General features: G+C 46.5%; 1 protein-coding gene across 1 annotated transcript in view; it reads left to right on the plus strand.

Annotated features, from left to right (window-relative positions):
* The first annotated feature begins 4,304 nt into the window (after positions 1-4,304).
* Positions 4,305-19,986, plus strand: part of LOC135551096 (phosphatidylinositol transfer protein alpha isoform-like) — a 68,816-nt gene continuing 53,134 nt past the window's right edge. The window contains exons 1-3 of the mRNA XM_064982507.1: positions 4,305-4,483; positions 10,623-10,653; positions 14,256-14,401. Coding sequence (XP_064838579.1) covers positions 4,467-4,483; positions 10,623-10,653; positions 14,256-14,401 — 194 coding nt within the window. The 5' untranslated portion in view covers positions 4,305-4,466. The remainder of the gene's footprint in view (positions 4,484-10,622; positions 10,654-14,255; positions 14,402-19,986) is intronic.

Raw genomic sequence — 19,986 nt, forward strand, 5'->3', positions numbered from 1 at the left:
CAGAGAGGTTTACCGACTGACTCAAAATACTGGCCCCTACCCCAGAGAGGTTAACCGACAGACTCAAATTACTGGCCCCTACCCAAGAGAGGTTGACTGACTCAAAATACTGGCCCTTATCCAAGAGAGGTTAACCGACTGACTCAAAATACTGGCCCCTACCCCAGAGAGGTTAAACGACTGACTCAAAATACTGGCCCCTACCCCAGAGAGGTTAACAGACTGACTCAAAATACTGGCACTTATCCCAGAGAGGTTAACAGACTGACTCAAAATACTGGCCCCTACCCAAGAGAGATTAAAAGACTGACTCAAAATACTGCCCCCTATCCCAGACAGGTTAACCGACTGACTCAAAATACTGGCCCCTATCACAGAGAGGTTAACCGACTGACTCAAAATACTGGCCCCTACCCCAGAGAGGTTAACCGACTGACTCAAAATACTGCCCCCTACCCAAGAGAGGTTAACCGACTGACTCAAATTACTGCCCCCTATCCCAGAGAGGTTAACCAACTGTCTCAACATACTGCCCCCTACCCAAGAGACATTAACCAACTGACTCAAAATACTGGCCCCTACCCAAGAGACGTTAACCGACTGACTCAAATTACTGCCCCCTATCCCAGAGAGGTTAACCGACTGACTCAAAATACTGCCCCCTATCCCAGAGAGGTTAACCAACTGTCTCAAAATACTGCCCCCTACCCAAGAGACGTTAACCAACTGACTCAAAATACTGGCCCCTACCCAAGAGACGTTAACCGACTGACTCAAATTACTGCCCCCTATCCCAGAGAGGTTAACCGACTGACTCAAAATACTGCCCCCTATCCCAGAGAGGTTAACCAACTGTCTCAAAATACTGCCCCCTACCCAAGAGACGTTAACCGACTGACTCAAATTACTGCCCCCTTCCCCAGAGAGGTTAACCGACTGACTCAAAATACTGGCCCCTATCCCAGAGAGGTTAACCGACTGACTGAAAATACTGGCCCCTACCCCAGAGAGGTTAACAGACTGACTCAAAATACTGGCCCCTACCCAAGAGAGGTTAACAGACTGACTCAAAATACTGGCCCCTACCCAAGAGAGGTTAACAGACTGACTCAAAATACTGGCCCCTACCCAAGAGAGGTTAACCGACTGACTCAAATTACTGCCCCCTTCCCCAGAGAGGTTAACCAACTGACTCAAAATACTGGCCCCTACCCCAGAGAGGTTAACCGACTGACTCAAAATACTGGCCCCTACACAAGAGAGGTTAACCAACTGACTCAAAATACTGGCCCCTACCCCAGAGAGGTTAACCGACTGACTCAAAATACTGCCCCCTACCCAAGAGAGGTTAACCGACTGACTCAAATTACTGCCCCCTATCCCAGATAGGTTAACCGACTGACTCAAAATACTGCCCCCTATCCCAGAGAGGTTAACCGACTGTCTCAAAATACTGCCCCCTACCCAAGAGACGTTAACCGACTGACTCAAATTACTGCCCCCTTCCCCAGAGAGGTTAACCGACTGACTCAAAATACTGGCCCCTATCCCAGAGAGGTTAACCGACTGACTGAAAATACTGGCCCCTACCCCAGAGAGGTTAAGCGACTGACTCAAAATACTGGCCCCTACCCCAGAGAGGTTAAGCGACTGACTCAAAATACTGGCCCCTACCCCAGAGAGGTTAAGCGACTGACTCAAAATACTGGCCCCTACCCAAGAGAGGTTAACCGACTGACTCAAAATACTGCCCCCTTCCCCAGAGAGGTTAACCGACTGACTCAAAATAATGGCCCCTATCCAAGAGAGGTAAACCGACTGACTCAAAATACTGCCCCCTTCCCCAGAGAGGTTAACCGACTGACTCAAATTACTGCCCCCTACCCCAGAGAGGTAAACCGACTGACTCAAAATACTGGCCCCTATCCAAGAGGTAAACCGACTGACTCAAAATACTGGCCCCTACCCCAGAGAGGTTAACCGACTGACTCAAAATACTGGCCCCTATCCCAGAGAGGTTAACCCGACTGACTCAAAATACTGGCCGCTACCCCAGAGAGGTTTTAACCGACTGACTCAAAATACTGGCCCCTATCCAAGAGAGGTTAACCCGACTGACTCAAAATACTGGCCCCTACCCCAGAGAGGTTAACCGACTTACTGATCCCAGAGAGGTTAACCGACTGACTCAAAATACTGCCCCTACTGGCCCTGGCCCCTATCCCAGAGAGGTTAAGCGACTGACTCAAAATACTGCCCCCTATCCCAGAGAGGTTAACCGACTGACTCAAAATACTGCCCCCTACCCCAGAGAGGTTAACCGACTGACTCAAAATACTGCCCCCTATCCCAGAGAGGTTAAGCGACTGACTCAAAATACTGGCCCCTACCCCAGAGAGGTTAAGCGTCTGACTCAAAATACTGCCCCCTTCCCCAGAGAGGTTAACCAACTGACTCAAAATACTGCCCCCAAGCCCAAAGTGGGTTGAGAGCTATGATTAGGTTGTATAAAGATATGGTTAAATATGGAAGGAGGTTTTCACTCAAAATCTCATGATACATGGCCCCATTCATTCTTTCCTTTACACGGATCAGTTGTCCTGGTCCCTTTGCAGAAAAACAGCCCCAAAGCATGATGTTTCCACCCCCATGCTTCCCAGTAGGTATGGTGTTCTTTGGATGCAACTCAGTATTCTTTGTCTTCCAAATACGACGAGTTGAGTTTTTACCAAAAAGTTATATTTTGGTTTCATCTGACCATATGACATTCTCAATCTTCTTCTGGATCATCCAAATGCTCTCTAGCAAACTTCAGACAGGCCTGGACATGTACTGGCTTAAGCATGGGGACACGTCTGACACTGCAGGATTTGAGTCCCTGGCGGTGTAGTGTGTTACTGATGGTAGGCTTTGTTACTTTGGTCCCAGCTCTCTGCAGGTCATTCACTAGGTCCCCCATGTGGTTCTGGGATTTTTGCTCACCGTTCTTGTGATAATTTTGACCCCACGGGGTGAGATCTTGCATGGAGCCCCAGATCGAGGGAGATTATCAGTGGTCTTGTATGTCTTCTATTTCCTAATAATTGCTCCCACAGTTGATTTCTTCAAACTAAGCTGCTTACCTATTGCAGATTCAGTCTTCACAGCCTGGTGCAGGTCTACAATTTTGTTTCTGGTGTCCTTTGACAGCTCTTTGGTCTTGGCCATAGTGAAGTTTGGAGTGTGAGTGTGAGTGTTTGAGGTTGTGGACATGTGTCTTTTATACTGATAACAAGTTCAAACAGGTGCCATTAATACAGGTAACAAGTGGAGGACAGAGGAGCCTCTTAAAGAAGAAGTTACAGGTCTGTGAGAGCCAGAAATCTTGCTTGTTTGTAGGCAACCAAATACTTATTTTCCACCATCATTTGCAAATAAATTCATAAAAAATCCTACAATGTGATTTTCTGGATTTTTTTTCTTCTCATTTTGTCTGTCATAGTTGAAGTGTACCTATGATGAACATTACAGGCCTCTCTCATCATTTTAAGTGGGAGAACTTGCACAATTGGTGGCTGACTAAATATGTTTTTGCCCCACTGTATGATGTGGTATAAGATATATATGATGTGGTATAAGGTATATATTTAAGATGTGGTATATATTGTGTAAGGTATATATGATGTGGTATATATTGTATAAGGTATATATGATGTGGTATATATTGTATAAGGTATATATGATGTGGTATAAGGTATATATTTATGATGTGGTATATATTGTATAAGGTATATATGATGTGGTATAAGGTATATATTTAAGATGTGGTATATATTGTATAAGGTATATATGATGTGGTATAAGGTATATATTTAAGATGTGGTATATATTGTATAAGGTATATATGATGTGGTATATATTGTATAAGGTATATATGATGTGGTATAAGGTATATATTTAAGATGTGGTATATATTGTATAAGGTATATATGATGTGGTATAAGGTATATATTTAAGATGTGGTATATATTGTATAAGGTATATATGATGTGGTATAAGGTATATATGATGTGGTATATATTGTATAAGGTATATATGATGTGGTATAAGGTATATATTTAAGATGTGGTATATATTGTATAAGGTATATATCCTGTGGTATAAGGTATACGTTCCCAGTGTTTTGAACGTGGTATTTGTCCTGGCCCCCAGCCTGAGGTGCTCCTCAGCAGAACGTTACCCTGATCTCCCTTTACGTCGTCTCCACTGTGTGACGACACGAACTCGGTTTGTTGTTACCGCGCCAGGCGCCACGCCCCCTTCGGCCCCGACCAGGAAGGGAATTTGGGAAAATAGACAAACTGGAGGTAGAGGATGAAAGAGGGGGAGAGGTGGGTGAGAGAGAGAGAGTCTGACTGAGGGAAAGATTTTGGGATCTTCACCAGAGCGCCAACCTTCCCTCGTGAGAAGAGCACAGCAACGCCACAATGCTCATTAAGGAATTGTAAGTACCGACGCCGTGGGTCTGTTCTCCCTGCGAGGTTTAGCATCTTCCCGGCAGCGCTGCTGACATTGTTGCCAGCGGCTGGGGAAATGTAGAGAGTGGAATTACAGGCGCATGGCACGGGCTGCACACACACACCTTTTACTGTGTCAGTTTGCATAGGTTCAGGTTACATTTTTCACGTGTATTTGTAGGTCCATTCAGAAATGATGTTTGGTATACCGGTTAGATGGTGTTATTATTTTCCAACATCCATCACCAGCTGGCTCGGCACCGCAGTGCCCTTCAAACCGCTGATAGGCTGCTGTAATGGCCTGCTAACATTACGGTGTATTATAGAAGTATATCCGAAAAATACAGAGGATTCGGAAAACCTCAACGTTATGGTGACAGAGGAAAGATGCAGGCAGTGCGTGACATCCTCTCTTTGCACCACCTCGGTCATGTTGATGCCCACGTTGAAGGTGAAACGACATAAATATCATTCCGCTAGTGGAGGAACTGTATGGAGGGATGGAGTCAGCGTAGAGCTGGATGGGTGTAGGAAGAAAATGAAACCGTTTGTATGTCTGTTCTAGCACGGCCGTTTTACCGGAGTGCCGGGTGCTAACATGGCTATATGTGAGTAGCCTATGAAGAGGCCAGATTTAAACCTGGACGCTTGTATTAGCCTATATGACCCTCTATTATAAAGGTAATTGGCCTTTATGGCAAGGTTATTATGAGTCTCAATCAGACCAGAACACATGCACACTCTATCTTCCTGTCTGTCTGTCTGTCTGTCTGTCTGTCTGTCTGTCTGTCTGTGATGCACGACTCCATCTTCCTGTCTGTCTGTCTATGATGCACGACTCCATCTTCCTGTCTGTCTGTCTGGGATGCACACTCCATCTTCCTGTCTGTCTGTCTGTCTGTCTGTCTGTCTGTCTGTCTGTGATGCACACTCCATCTTCCTGTCTGTCTGTCTTTGATGCACACTCCGTCTGTCTGTCTGTCTGTCTGTCTGTCTGTCTATGATGCACACTCCATCTTCCTGTCTGTCTGTCTGTGATGCACACTCCATCTTCCTGTCTGTCTGTCTGTCTGTCTGTCTGTCTGTCTGTCTGTCTGTCTGTCTGTCTGTCTGTGATGCACGACTCCATCTTCCTGTCTGTCTGTCTGTCTGTCTGTCTGTCTGTCTGTCTATGATGCACGACTCCATCTTACATTTACATTTAAGTCATTTAGCAGACGCTCTTATCCAGAGCGACTTACAAATTGGTGAATTCACCTTATGACATCCAGTGGAACAGCCACTTACAATAGTGCATCTAAATCATTTAAGGGGGGGGTGAGAAGGATTGCTTTATCCTATCCTAGGTATTCCTTGAAGAGGTGGGGTTTCAGGTGTCTCCGGAAGGTGGTGATTGACTCCGCTGTCCTGGCGTCGTGAGGGAGTTTGTTCCACCATTGGGGGGCCAGAGCAGCGAACAGTTTTGACTGGGCTGAGCGGGAACTGTACTTCCTCAGTGGTAGGGAGGCGAGCAGGCCAGAGGTGGATGAACGCAGTGCCCTTGTTTGGGTGTAGGGCCTGATCAGAGCCTGGAGGTACTGCGGTGCCTGGTTCCTGTCTGTCTGTCTGTCTGTCTGTCTGTCTGTCTGTCTGTCTGTCTGTCTGTCTATGATGCACACTCCATCTTCCTGTCTCTGTCTGTCTGTCTGTCTGTCTGTCTGTCTGTCTGTCTGTCTGTCTGTCTCTGTCTGTCTGTCTGTCTTTGATGCACACTCCGTCTTCCTGTCTGTCTGTCTGTCTGTGATGCACGACTCCATCTTCCTGTCTGTCTGTCTGTCTGTCTGTCTGTCTGTCTGTCTGTCTGTCTGTGATGCACGACTCAATCTTCCTGTCTGTCTGTCTGATGCATGACTCCATCTTCCTGTCTCTGTCTGTCTGTCTGACTGACTGTCTGTCTGTCTGTCTGTCTGTCTGTCTGTCTGTCTGACTGACTGTCTGTCTGTCTGTCTGTCTGTCTGTCTGTCTGTCTGTCTGTCTGTCTGTGATGCACAACTCCATCTTCCTGTCTGTGATGCACACTCCATCTTCCTGTCTGTCTGTCTATGATGCACGACTCCACATCCAGAACATATCTGCATCTAATGTTGGCCTATTAAAATAGCAGCTGGTAGGCTATCTGCTCTGGTCAAAACAACCTGCTCTGGTCAAAACGACCTGCTCTGCTCTGGTCAAAACTACCTGCTCTGCTCTGGTCAAAACTACTTGCTCTGCTCTGGTCAAAACAACCTGCTCTGGTCAAAACAACCTGCTCTGGTCAAAACGACCTGCTCTGGATGGTTTTAACATAACAGATTGTTTTAACAAGCACCGTTATGAACACTCAGCGCTGGTATAAAGGAGGCCTACAGGGCCTTTAGAAAGAATTTAGACCCCTTGATGTTTCCAAATGTTGTTAGGTTACAGCCTAAAATGGATTAAATACCCCCCCCCCATCTACACACAATACCCCACAATGCCAAAGCTAAAGCATGTTTAGATTTTTTTGCTAATTTATATAAAAAACCCAGAAATATTACATAAGTATTTAGACCCTTTACTCTACTTTGTTGAAGCACCTTTGTCAGCGATTACAGACTAGAGTCTTCTTGGGTATGACTCTACAAGCTTGGCACACCTGTATTTGGGGAGTTTCTCCCATTATTCTCTGCAGATCCTATCCACTCCTGTGTTGTCTTGGCTGTGTGCTTAGGGTCGTTGTCCTGTTGGAAGGTGAACCTTCGCCCCAGTCTGAGGTCCTGAGCACTCTGGAGCAGGTTTCTCTGTGCTTTGCGCCATTAATCATTCCCTCAAACCTGACTAGTCTCCTAGTCCCTGCCACTGAAAAACATCCCCACAGCATGATGCTGCCACCACCATGCTTCACCGTAGGGATGGTGCCAGGTTTCTTCCAGAAGTGATACTTGGCATTCAATCCAAAGAGTTCTATCTTGGTTTCACCAGACCAGAGAATCTTGTTTCATAAAGGCCTGATTGGTGGAGTGCTGCAGAGATGGTTGTCCTTCTGGAAGGTTCTCTCATCTCCACAGAGGAACTCTGTAGCTCTGTCAGAGTGACCATCGGGTTCCTGACCTTGGCCCTCCCCCCCCGATTGCTCAGTTTGGCCCGGCGGTCAGCTCTAGGAAGAGTCTTGGTGGTTCCAAACTTCTTCCTTTTAAGAATGATGGAGGCCACTGTGTTCTTGGGGACCTTCAATGCTGCATAAATGTTTTGGTACCATTCCCCAGATCTGTACCTCAACACAATTCTGTCTCTGAGCTCTACGAACAATTCCTTCGACCCTCATGGCTTGGTATTTGCTCTGACATGTACTGTAAGACCTTATATAGATAGGTATGTGCCTGGACATGATTTGGAAAATCAGTTGAATTTACCACAGGTGGACTCCAATCAAGTTGTAGAAAATTCTCAATGATGCTCAATGGAAACAGGATGCACCTGAGCTCAATTTCAAGTGTCATAGCAAAGGGTATGAATACTTATGTAAAAAGGTATTTCTGTTTTTTATTTTAATACATTTGCAAAATAATTGTCAACCTGTTTTTCCTTTGTAATTATGGGGTATTGTGTGTAGATTGCTGAGGATTTTTTATTTATTTAATCCATTTTAGAATAAGGCTGTAACGTAACAAAATGTGGAACAAGTCAAGGGGTTCTGAATACTTCCCGGAGGCACTAAATATTCAGTCACTAGCAGCGCTGGAGCCGAGTGAGGGAGATACCGGAGCCCTGAGGAGACAGACTAATTAAATCAGTCACGGTGGAATGCTGAACGGACACACAAGCACGCATGCATCAGGGGAGAGCTTCATGTTGCTTCCTGTTTAGCTGATCTTCACCAGGACATCAGGGGAGAGTTTCATGTTGCTTCCTGTTTTCCTCCCTCTCTCCACAAGCGTGTTAGTGAGGTTGGCCACTGATGTTTGGCGATTAGGCTCGCAGTCGGTCTTCCAATTCATTCCAAAGGTGTTTGATGGGGTTGAGTTCAGGGCTCTGTGCAGGCCAGTCAAGTTCTTGTGACAGGGGCATTTACAAGAAAAGGCCTTCACCGATCTGTTGCTTTAACATTGGAAGCACAGAATCATCTAGAATGTCATTGTATGCTGTAGCGTTAAGATTTCCCTTCACAGGAACTAAAGGGCCTGAACCATAAAAAACAGCCCCAGTCCATTATTCCTCTTCCACCAAACTTTACAGTTGGCACTGTGCATTCAGGCAGGTGGTGTTCTCCTGTCATCCCCCAAACACAGATTCAGATTCCCCAAATGGTGAAGCGTTATTCATGACTCCAGAGAACACGTTTCCACTGCTCCAGAGTCCAATGGTGGTGAGCTTTACACCACTGCAGCTGACACTTGGTATTGAGCATGGTGATCTAAGGCTTGTGTGTGACTGCTCAGTCATGGAAACCCATTTCATGAGGCTCCCGACGAACAGTTATTGTGCTGATGTTTCTTCCAAAGGCAGTTTGGAACTCGGTAGTGAGCGTTGTAACCGAGGACTGACCATTTTTAGCCGTTGTTGCTCCTAGACGTTTCCACTTCCCAATAACAGCAGTTGACCAAGGCAGCTCTAGTAGGGCAGATATTTGACGAACTGACTTGTTGAAAAGGTCTTATCTAATGACAGTGCCACGTTTGATGTTACTGAGCTCTTCAGTAAGGCCATTCTACTGCCAATGTTTGTCTATGGAGATTGCAAGGCTGTGATTTTATACACTTGTCAGCAACGGGTTTGGTTGAAATAGTCGAATCCACTCATTTGAAGGCCACATACTTACATCTGAAGAGAGGTGACACCACAGTTATTCATTCATCATATCAAGCAGCGTCTGGTCTCCCATCCAGGTACTGATCAGGTCTCCCATCCAGGTACTGATTAGGTCTCCCATCCAGGTACTGATCAGGTCTCCCATCCAGGTACTGATCAGGTCTCCCATCCAGGTACTGATCAGGTCTCCCATCCAGGTACTGATCAGGTCTCCCATCCAGGTACTGATCAGGTCTCCCATCCAGGTACTGATCAGGTCTCCCATCCAGGTACTGATCAGGTCTCCCATCCAGGTACTGATCAGGTCTCCCATCCAGGTACTGATTAGGTCTCCCATCCAGGTACTGATCAGGTCTCCCATCCAGGTACTGATCAGGTCTCCCATCCAGGTACTGATCAGGTCTCCCATCCAGGTACTGATCAGGTCTCCCATCCAGGTACTGATCAGGTCTCCCATCCAGGTACTGATCAGGTCTCCCATCCAGGTACTGATCAGGTCTCCCATCCAGGTACTGATCAGGTCTCCCATCCAGGTACTGATCAAATCAAGCTTTATTTATACGTGTCCGACTGCAATGCAAAACAGGAAAAGACTCAAGAGTGACACAAACTGAACAACTAAGAAGCACCCTGAGGAAAAGCAAAGCTAAAATGTGTTTTAAGATCTCTTTTAAATATGTCCACAGTTGGTTTCCATCCTGCTTATCTTCAGAGGCAAGCCAGCAGTGGGATGTTGGAACTAACAGCTTTTTATAATATCTCTCTCTCTCTCTCTCTCTCTCTCTCTCTCACTCTAACCCCCCCCTCTGTCTCTCTCTTTCTCTCTCTCTCTCTCACCCCCCCCCCCTCTCTCTCTCTCTCTCACTCTACCCCCCCCTCTCTCTCTCTCTCTCACTCTAACCCCCCCCCTCTCTCTCTCTCTCTCTCTCTCTCTCTCTCTCTCTCTCTCTCTCACACACTCCACCCCCTCTCTCTCTCTCTCTCTTCTCACTCTACCCCCTCTCTCTCTCTCACTCTAACCCCCCCTCTCTCTCTATCACTCTCACTCTACCCCCTCTCTCTCTCTCTCACTCTACCCCCCTCTCTCCTCTCTCTCTCTCTCTCTCTCCCCCTCTCTCTCTCTCTCTAACCCCCACTCTAATCTCTCTCTCTCTCCCTCTCTCTCTCTCAATTCAATTCCATTTATTTCAAGGGGCTTTATTGGCATGGGAAACGTGTTAACATTGCCCCTCTCTCTCTCTCTCTCTCACTCTACCCCCCCCTCTCTCTCTCTCTCACTCTACTCCCACCTCTCACTCTCTAACCCCATCTCTCTTCCAGTCGAGTTATTCTGCCCATATCAGTGGAAGAGGTGAGTTCTGTTTTAGTACTTGTGTGTGTCCTGTAAAAAGCTTTGCATTTGATCAAAGGATCTGTCTCTATCTTCAATGATTAAGCTTTATACAATAGGAAATGGGCGGGGTTAAACAAATCAAAGATTCCAGCATCCCAATGAGAAACAATCAATGCTGCAGGCAGCCAATGACAGGAGCCACCATGACTTCCTGACGCGCGCACATATGTATACACACAAACACCAATCAGTAGTACAGTTAGCTCTGTCTCTCTGTCTCTCTCTGTCTCTCTGTCTCTGTCTCTGTCTCTCTGTCTCTCTCTGTCTCTCTGTCTCTCTGTCTCTCTGTCTCTCTGTCTCTGTCTCTCTGTCTCTGTCTCTCTGTCTCTCTGTCTCTCTGTCAATTCAATTCAAAGGCTTTATTGGCATGAGAAACATGTGTTAACTTTGCCAAAGCAAGTAAGGTAGATAATATATAAAGTGAATATATAAAGTGAAATAAACAATAAAAATGAACAGTAAACATCACACATACAGAAGTTTCAAAACAATAAAGACATTACAAATGTCATATTATATATATATACAGTGTTTTAACAATGTACAAATGGTAAAGGACACAAGATAAAATAAATAAGCATAGATATGGGTTGTATTTACAATGGTGTGTGTTCTTCACTGGTTGCCCTTTTCTCGTGGCAACAGGTCACAAATCTTGCTGCTCTGATGGCACACTGTGGAATTTCACCCAGTAGATATGGGAGTTTTTCAAAATTGGATTTGTTTTCGAATTCTTTGTGGATCTGTGTTATCTGAGGGAAATATGTCTCTCTAATATGGTCATACATTGGGCAGGAGGTTAGGAAGTGCAGCTCAGTTTCCACCTCATTTTGTGGGCAGTGAGCACATAGCCTGTCTTCTCTTGAGAGCCATGTCTGCCTACGGCGGCCTTTCTCAATAGCAAGGCTATGCTCACTGAGTCTGTACATAGTCAAAGCTTTCCTTAATTTTGGGTCAGTCACAGTGGTCAGGTATTCTGCCGCTGTGTACTCTGTGTAGGGCCAAATAGCATTCTAGTTTGCTCTGTTTTTTTCTTAATTCTTTCCAATGTGTCAAGTAATTATCTTTTTGTTTTCTCATGATTTGGTTGGGTCTAATTGTGCTGCTGTCCTGGGGCTCGGTAGGGTGTGTTTGTGTTTGTGAACAGAGCCCCAGGACCAGCTTGCTTAGGAGACTCTTCTCCAGGTTCATCTCTCTGTAGGTGATGGCTTTGTTGTGGAAGGTTTGGGAATCGCTTCCTTTTAGGTGGTTATAGAATTTAACGGCTCTTTTCTGTATTTTGATAATTAGTGGGTATTGGCCTAATTCTGCACTGCATGCATTATTTGGTGTTCTACGTTGTACACTGAGGATATTTTGGCAGAATTCTGCGTGCAGAGTCTCAATTTGGTGTTTGTCCCATTTTGTGAAGTCTTGGTTGGTGAGGGGACCCCAGACCTCACAACCATAAAGGGCAATGGGCTCTATGACTGATTCAAGTATTTTTGCCAAATCCTTTGGTGGTGAGGGGACCCCAGACCTCACAACCATAAAGGGCAATGGGCTCTATGACTGATTCAAGTATTTTTAGCCAAATCCTAATTGGGATGTTGAAATTTATGTTCCTTTTGATGGCATAGAATGCCCTTCTTGCCTTGTCTCTCAGATCGTTCACAGCTTTGTGGAAGTTACCTGTGGCGCTGATGTTTAGGCCAAGGTATGTATAGTTTTTTGTGTGCTCTAGGGCAACAGTGTCTAGATGGAATTTGTATTTGTGGTCCTGGTGACTGGACCTTTTTTGGAACACCATTATTTTCGTCTTACTGAGATTTACTGTCAGGGCCCAGGTTTGACAGAATCTGTGCATAAGATCTAGGTGCTGCTGTAGGCCCTCCTTGGTTGGTGACAGAAGCACCAGATCATCAGCAAACAGCAGACATTTGACTTCGGATTCTAGTAGGGTGAGGCCGGGTGCTGCAGACTTTTCTAGTGCCCGCGCCAATTCGTTGATATATGTGTTGACGAGGGTGGGGCTTAAGCTGCATCCCTGTCTAACCCCACGACCCTGTGTGAAGAAATTTGTGTTTTTTGCCAATTTTAACCGCACACTTGTTTGTGTACATGGATTTTATGATGTCGTATGTTTTACCCGCAACACCACTTTCCATCATTTTGTATAGCAGACACTCATGCCAAATTGAGTCGAAGGCTTTTTTGAAATCAACAAAGCATGAGAAGTTTGTTTTGGTTTGTTTGGTTGTCAATGAGGGTGTGCAGGGTGAATACATGGTCTGTTGTACGGTAATTTGGTAAAAAGCCAATTTGACATTTGCTCAGTACATTGTTTTCATTGTGGAAGTGTACGAGTGTGCTGTTAATGATAATGCAGAGGATTTTCCCAAGGTTACTGTTGACGCATATTCCACGGTAGTTATTGGGGTCAAATTTGTCTCCATTTTTGTGGATTGTGGTGATCAATCCTTGGTTCCAAATATTGGGGAAGATGCCAGAGCTAAGGATGATGTTAAATAGTTTTAGTAGAGCCAATTGGAATTTATTGTCTGTATATTTGATCATTTCATTGAGGATACCATCAACACCACAGACCTTTTTGGGTTGGAGGGTTTTTATTTTGTTCTGTAACTCATTCAATGTAATTGGAGAATCCAGTGGGTTCTGGTAGTCTTTTAATAGTTGATTCTAAGATTTGTATTTGATCATGTATATGTTTTTGCTCTTTATTCTTTGTTATAGAGCCAAAAAGATTGGAGAAGTGGTTTACCCATACATCTCTATTTTGGATAGATAATTCTTTGTGATGTTGTTTGTTTGATGTTTTCTAATTTTCCTGGAAGTGGTTAGAGTCTATGGATTCTTCAATCACATTGAGCTGATTTCTGACATGCTGTTCCTTCGTTTTCTGTAGTGTATTTCTGTATTGTTTTAGTGATTCACCATAGTTAAGGCGAAGACTCAGGTTTTCCGGGTCTCTATGTTTTTGGTTGGATATGTTTCTCAATATCTTTCTTAGATTTTTGCATTCATTTTGCATTCTTTGTCATTGTTGTTCATTTTCTTCGGTTTTCTATTTGAAATTTTTAGATTTGATAGGGAAGCTGAGAGGTCAAATATACTGTTAAGATTTTCTATTGCCAAGTTTACACCTTCACTATTGCAGTGGAATGTTTTACCCAGGAAATTGTCTAAAAGGGATTGAATTCGTTGTTGCCTAATTGTTTTTTGGCAGGTTTCCAAACTGCATTCCTTCCATCTATAGCATTTCTATTCGCAGCTCAATCCTGCAAACACAACAAGAATCCCAACCAGTCACATAGTCAGGTTCTATTTTTACCCAGCAGCCGTTACTATTCCTGGGTCCTTTCATACAGCAGGGAATTCTGGGTAGAGAGGTCCAGCAACCTATGGATATGTCTTTCACTAGGTCTAGTGGTCCATTTAAACACTTAGTCTGAGGGGAGTTCCTACTTGTGCTGCTTAGGGGAGTTGCTGCTGTGTGGTGGTATTAGATAAGAGAGTGTGTTGCTGCTGTGTGACGGCATGCCCCCCCCCTCCCCCTTCAGTACCAGGTGGGGCAGCTGTACTCAGTAGCAGAGGCCAGTAAGAATGAGACAGGAGGAGGAGAGGGAGTGGAGGTGTTGAAGAATGAACCATACAAGAAGGACGGGGAGACGGGACAGTACACACACAAGATATACCACCTGCAGAGGTACACAAACACACACACACACACACACACACACACGTTATCTTCTTCATCTTGTGGGGGTTAACATTTTAATTACATTCTAACTCTAAACCTAACTCTAAACCTAACCACTAACCCCTAACCCTAATTCTAACCTTCATTTTATCCCTAAACCTAACCCCTAAGCTTTAAATAGACTTTGTCCTCATGGGGATGTGGGAAATGTCCCCAAGAGGGAGCATTTTCCTTGTTTTACTGTCGTTGTGGGGACTTTGGGGGATTTTAGATCCCCACATAGCATTTAGAAAGTATTCAGACCCCTTGACTTTTTCCTCAAAAATCTACAAACAATACCCCATAATGACATCACAATACCCCATAATGACATCACAATACCCCATAATGACATCACAATACTCCACAAGGACAAAGCAAAAACATGTTTAGATTTTTTTGCTAATTTATAAAAAAAAAACTGAAATATCCCATTAAGGTAAATAGTCAGACCCTTTATTTACCCTTTAGTACTCTGTTGAAACACCTTTGGCAGCGATTACAGACTCAAGTCTTCTTGGGTTTGACGCTACAAGCTTGGCACATCTGTATTTGGGGAGTTTCTCCTATTCTTCTCAGCAGATCCTCTCAGGCTCTGTCAGGTTGGATGGGGAGCGTTGCTGCACTGCTATTTTCAGGTCTCTCCAGAGATGTTCGATTGGGTTCAAGTCTGGTCTCTGGCAGGGCCACTCAAGGACATTCAGAGTGTGTGTTTAGGGTCATTGTCCTGTTGGAAGGTAAGGTAAACCTTCGCCCCAGCCTGTGGTCCTGAGCGCACTGGAGCAGGTTTTCATCAAGGATCTCCCTGTACTTTGCTCTGTTCATCTTTGCCTTGATCCTGACTCCTGTGTCTCCCAGTCCCTGTCACTGAAAAACATCCCCGCAGCATGATGCTGCCACCACCATGATTCACCATAGGGATGGTGCCAGGTTTCTTCCAGAAGTGATGCTTGGCATCCAGGCCCAAGAGATCAATCAGACCAGATAATCTTGTTTCTCATGGTCAGAGTTGTAGTGGAAATTCAAATCAAAAGGAGAGGGACTGTAGATTATTCAAACAACAATTGTATTATAAGATTTGCAAAAATGGAGCAATCAAATAGCCCTCTGCCCAATGAACACAGTTCCGCTTTTATAGAAAGTCCAACCTCTTTGTCTTCAGTTTAGTAGATGTGTGGAACTGATCGTAGCTCTACGAGATAACAGTCTTATGAATCACTGGAAGACGAGTTTGTATCAGGTTAGAAAAAAACACAGACAATTCTTTAAGCGTTAAAACACGGGATATTTTATTTTTTATTTAACTAGGCATGTCAGTTAACAATGACGGCCTAGGAACAGTGGGTTAACTGCCTTGTTCAGGGGAACAGTGGGTTAACTGCCTTGTTCAGGGGAACAGTGGGTTAACTGCCTTGTTCAGGGGAACAGTGGGTTAACTGCCTTGTTCAGGGGAACAGTGGGTTAACTGCCTTGTTCAGGGGAACAGTGGGTTAACTGCCTTGTTCAGGGGAACAGTGGGTTAACTGCCTTGTTCAGGGGAACAGTGGGTTAACTGCCTTGTTCAGGGGAACAGTGGGTTAACTGCCTTGTTCAGGGAACAGTGGGTTAACTGCCTTGTTCAGGGGAACAGTGGGTTAACTGCCTTGTTCAGGGGAACAGTGGGTTAACTGCCTTGTTCAGGGGAACAGTGGGTTAACTGCCTTGTTCAGGGGAACAGTGGGTTAACTGCCTTGTTCAGGGGAACAGTGGGTTAACTGCCTTGTTCAGGGGAACAGTGGGTTAACTGCCTTGTTCAGGGGAACAGTGGGTTAACTGCCTTGTTCAGGGGAACAGTGGGTTAACTGCCTTGTTCAGGGGAACAGTGGGTTAACTGCCTTGTTCAGGGGAACAGTGGGTTAACTGCCTTGTTCAGGGAACAGTGGGTTAACTGCCTTGTTCAGGGGAACAGTGGGTTAACTGCCTTGTTCAGGGGAACAGTGGGTTAACTGCCTTGTTCAGGGGAACAGTGGGTTAACTGCCTTGTTCAGGGGAACAGTGGGTTAACTGCCTTGTTCAGGGGAACAGTGGGTTAACTGCCTTGTTCAGGGGAACAGTGGGTTAACTGCCTTGTTCAGGGGAACACTGGGTTAACTGCCTTGTTCAGGGGAACACTGGGTTAACTGCCTTGTTCAGGGGAACACTGGGTTAACTGCCTTGTTCAGGGGAACACTGGGTTAACTGCCTTGTTCAGGGAACACTGGGTTAACTGCCTTGTTCAGGGGAACACTGGGTTAACTGCCTTGTTCAGGGGAACACTGGGTTAACTGCCTTGTTCAGGGGAACACTGGGTTAACTGCCTTGTTCAGGGGAACACTGGGTTAACTGCCTTGTTCAGGGGAACACTGGGTTAACTGCCTTGTTCAGGGGAACACTGGGTTAACTGCCTTGTTCAGGGGAACAGTGGGTTAACTGCCTTGTTCAGGGGAACAGTGGGTTAACTGCCTTGTTCAGGGGAACAGTGGGTTAACTGCCTTGTTCAGGGGAACAGTGGGTTAACTGCCTTGTTCAGGGGAACAGTGGGTTAACTGCCTTGTTCAGGGGAACTGCCTTGTTCAGGGAACGGTGGGTTAACTGCCTTGTTCAGGGGAACAGTGGGTTAACTGCCTTGTTCAGGGGAACAGTGGGTTAACTGCCTTGTTCAGGGGAACAGTGGGTTAACTGCCTTGTTCAGGGGAACAGTGGGTTAACTGCCTTGTTCAGGGGAACAGTGGGTTAACTGCCTTGTTCAGGGGAACGGTGGGTTAACTGCCTTGTTCAGGGGAACGTGGGTTAACTGCCTTGTTCAGGGGAACAGTGGGTTAACTGCCTTGTTCAGGGGAACAGTGGGTTAACTGCCTTGCTCAGGGGAACAGTGGGTTAACTGCCTTGTTCAGGGGAACAGTGGGTTAACTGCCTTGTTCAGGGGAACGGTGGGTTAACTGCCTTGTTCAGGGGAACAGTGGGTTAACTGCCTTGTTCAGGGGAACGGTGGGTTAACTGCCTTGTTCAGGGAACAGTGGGTTAACTGCCTTGTTCAGGGGAACTGCCTTGTTCAGTGGGTTAACTGCCTTGTTCAGGGGAACGGTGGGTTAACTGCCTTGTTCAGGGAACGGTGGGTTAACTGCCTTGTTCAGGGGAACAGTGGGTTAACTGCCTTGTTCAGGGAACAGTGGGTTAACTGCCTTGTTCAGGGGAACGGTGGGTTAACTGCCTTGTTCAGGGAACGGTGGGTTAACTGCCTTGTTCAGGGAACGGTGGGTTAACTGCCTTGTTCAGGGGAACAGTGGGTTAACTGCCTTGTTCAGGGGAACAGTGGGTTAACTGCCTTGTTCAGGGGGTGGGTTAACTGCCTTGTTCAGGGGAACGGTGGGTTAACTGCCTTGTTCAGGGAACGGTGGGTTAACTGCCTTGTTCAGGGGACGGTGGGTTAACTGCCTTGTTCAGGGGAACGGTGGGTTAACTGCCTTGTGGGTTAACTGCCTTGTTCAGGGGAACGGTGGGTTAACTGCCTTGTTCAGGGGAACGGTGGGTTAACTGCCTTGTTCAGGGGAACGGTGGGTTAACTGCCTTGTTCAGGGGAACGGTGGGTTAACTGCCTTGTTCAGGGGAACGGTGGGTTAACTGCCTTGTTCAGGGGAACGGTGGGTTAACTGCCTTGTTCAGGGAACGGTGGGTTAACTGCCTTGTTCAGGGAGTGGGTTAACTGCCTTGTTCAGGGGAGCGGTGGGTTAACTGCCCTGTTCAGGGGAAGTGGGTTAACTGCCCTGTTCAGGGGAACGGTGGGTTAACTGCCCTGTTCAGGGGAGATGGGTTAACTGCCCTGTTCAGGGAAGTGGGTTAACTGCCCTGTTCAGGGGAACGGTGGGTTAACTGCCCTGTTCAGGGGAGCGGTGGGTTAACTGCCCTGTTCAGGGTGAACTGCCCTGTTCAGGGTGGGTTAACTGCCCTGTTCAGGGGAACGGTGGGTTAACTGCCTTGTTCAGGGGAACGGTGGGTTAACTGCCTTGTTCAGGGAACGGTGGGTTAACTGCCCTGTTCAGGGGAACGGTGGGTTAACTGCCCTGTTCAGGGGAACGGTGGGTTAACTGCCCTGTTCAGGGGAACGGTGGGTTAACTGCCCTGTTCAGGGGAACGGTGGGTTAACTGCCCTGTTCAGGGGAACGGTGGGTTAACTGCCCTGTTCAGGGGAACGGTGGGTTAACTGCCCTGTTCAGGGAACGGTGGGTTAACTGCCCTGTTCAGGGGACCGGTGGGTTAACTGCCCTGTTCAGGGGATGGGTTAACTGCCTTGTTCAGGGAAGGTGGGTTAACTGCCTTGTTCAGGGGAACGGTGGGTTAACTGCCTTGTTCAGGGGAACGGTGGGTTAACTGCCTTGTTCAAAATGGGTTAACTGCCTTGTTCAGGGGAACGGTGGGTTAACTGCCTTGTTCAGGGGAACGGTGGGTTAACTGCCCTGTTCAGGGGAACGGTGGGTTAACTGCCCTGTTCAGGGGAACGGTGGGTTAACTGCCCTGTTCAGGGAACGGTGGGTTAACTGCCCTGTTCAGGGGAACGGTGGGTTAACTGCCTTGTTCAGGGAACGGTGGGTTAACTGCCTTGTTCAGGGGAACGGTGGGTTAACTGCCTTGTTCAGGGGAACGGTGGGTTAACTGCCTTGTTCAGGGGAACGGTGGGTTAACTGCCTTGTTCAGGGGAACGGTGGGTTAACTGCCTTGTTCAGGGGAACAGTGGGTTAACTGCCCTGTTCAGGGGAACAGTGGGTTAACTGCCTTGTTCAGGGGAACAGTGGGTTAACTGCCTTGTTCAGGGGAACAGTGGGTTAACTGCCTTGTTCAGGGGAACAGTGGGTTAACTGCCTTGTTCAGGGGAACAGTGGGTTAACTGCCTTGTTCAGGGGCAGAACGACAGATTTTGACCTTGTCAGTTCAGGATTCGATCCATCAACCTTTCGGTTACTGGCTCAGCGCTCTGACTACTAGGCCGAGCATAACTAATGTTGTAATTTTCCACAAGAGAGTCCTTTAGGTGCCTTTTGCTGTGGAGTGGCTTACGTTTGGCCACTCTATCATAAAGGCCTGATTGGTGGATGCTACAGAGATGGTTGTCCTTCTGGAAGGTGCTTCCATCTCCACAGAGGAGCTCTGGAGCTCTGTCAGAGTGACCTTTGGGTTCTTGAACATCTCCTCGACCAAGACCCTTCTCGCCTTATTGCTCAGTTTGGCTGTGCGGCCAGCTCTAGGAAGAGTCTTGGTGATTCCAATCTTATTCCATTTAAGAATAATGGAGGCCACTATGTTCTTGGGGACCTTCAATGCTGCAGAAGGTTTTTGGTACCCTTCCCCAGGTCTGTGCCTTGACAAAATCCAGTCTCGGAGCTCTACAACCTCATGGCTTGGTTTTTTTCTCTGACAAGCACTGTCAACTGTAGGACCTTGTCCGATCAATTGAATTGTAGAAACATCTCAAGGATGATCAATGGAAACAGGATGCACCTGAGCTCAATTTCAAGTCTCGTTGCAAAGGGTCTGAATAC

Source organism: Oncorhynchus masou, chromosome 12 (genome assembly GCF_036934945.1).
Source record: "Oncorhynchus masou masou isolate Uvic2021 chromosome 12, UVic_Omas_1.1, whole genome shotgun sequence".
Classification (NCBI taxonomy): Eukaryota; Metazoa; Chordata; class Actinopteri; order Salmoniformes; family Salmonidae; genus Oncorhynchus; species Oncorhynchus masou.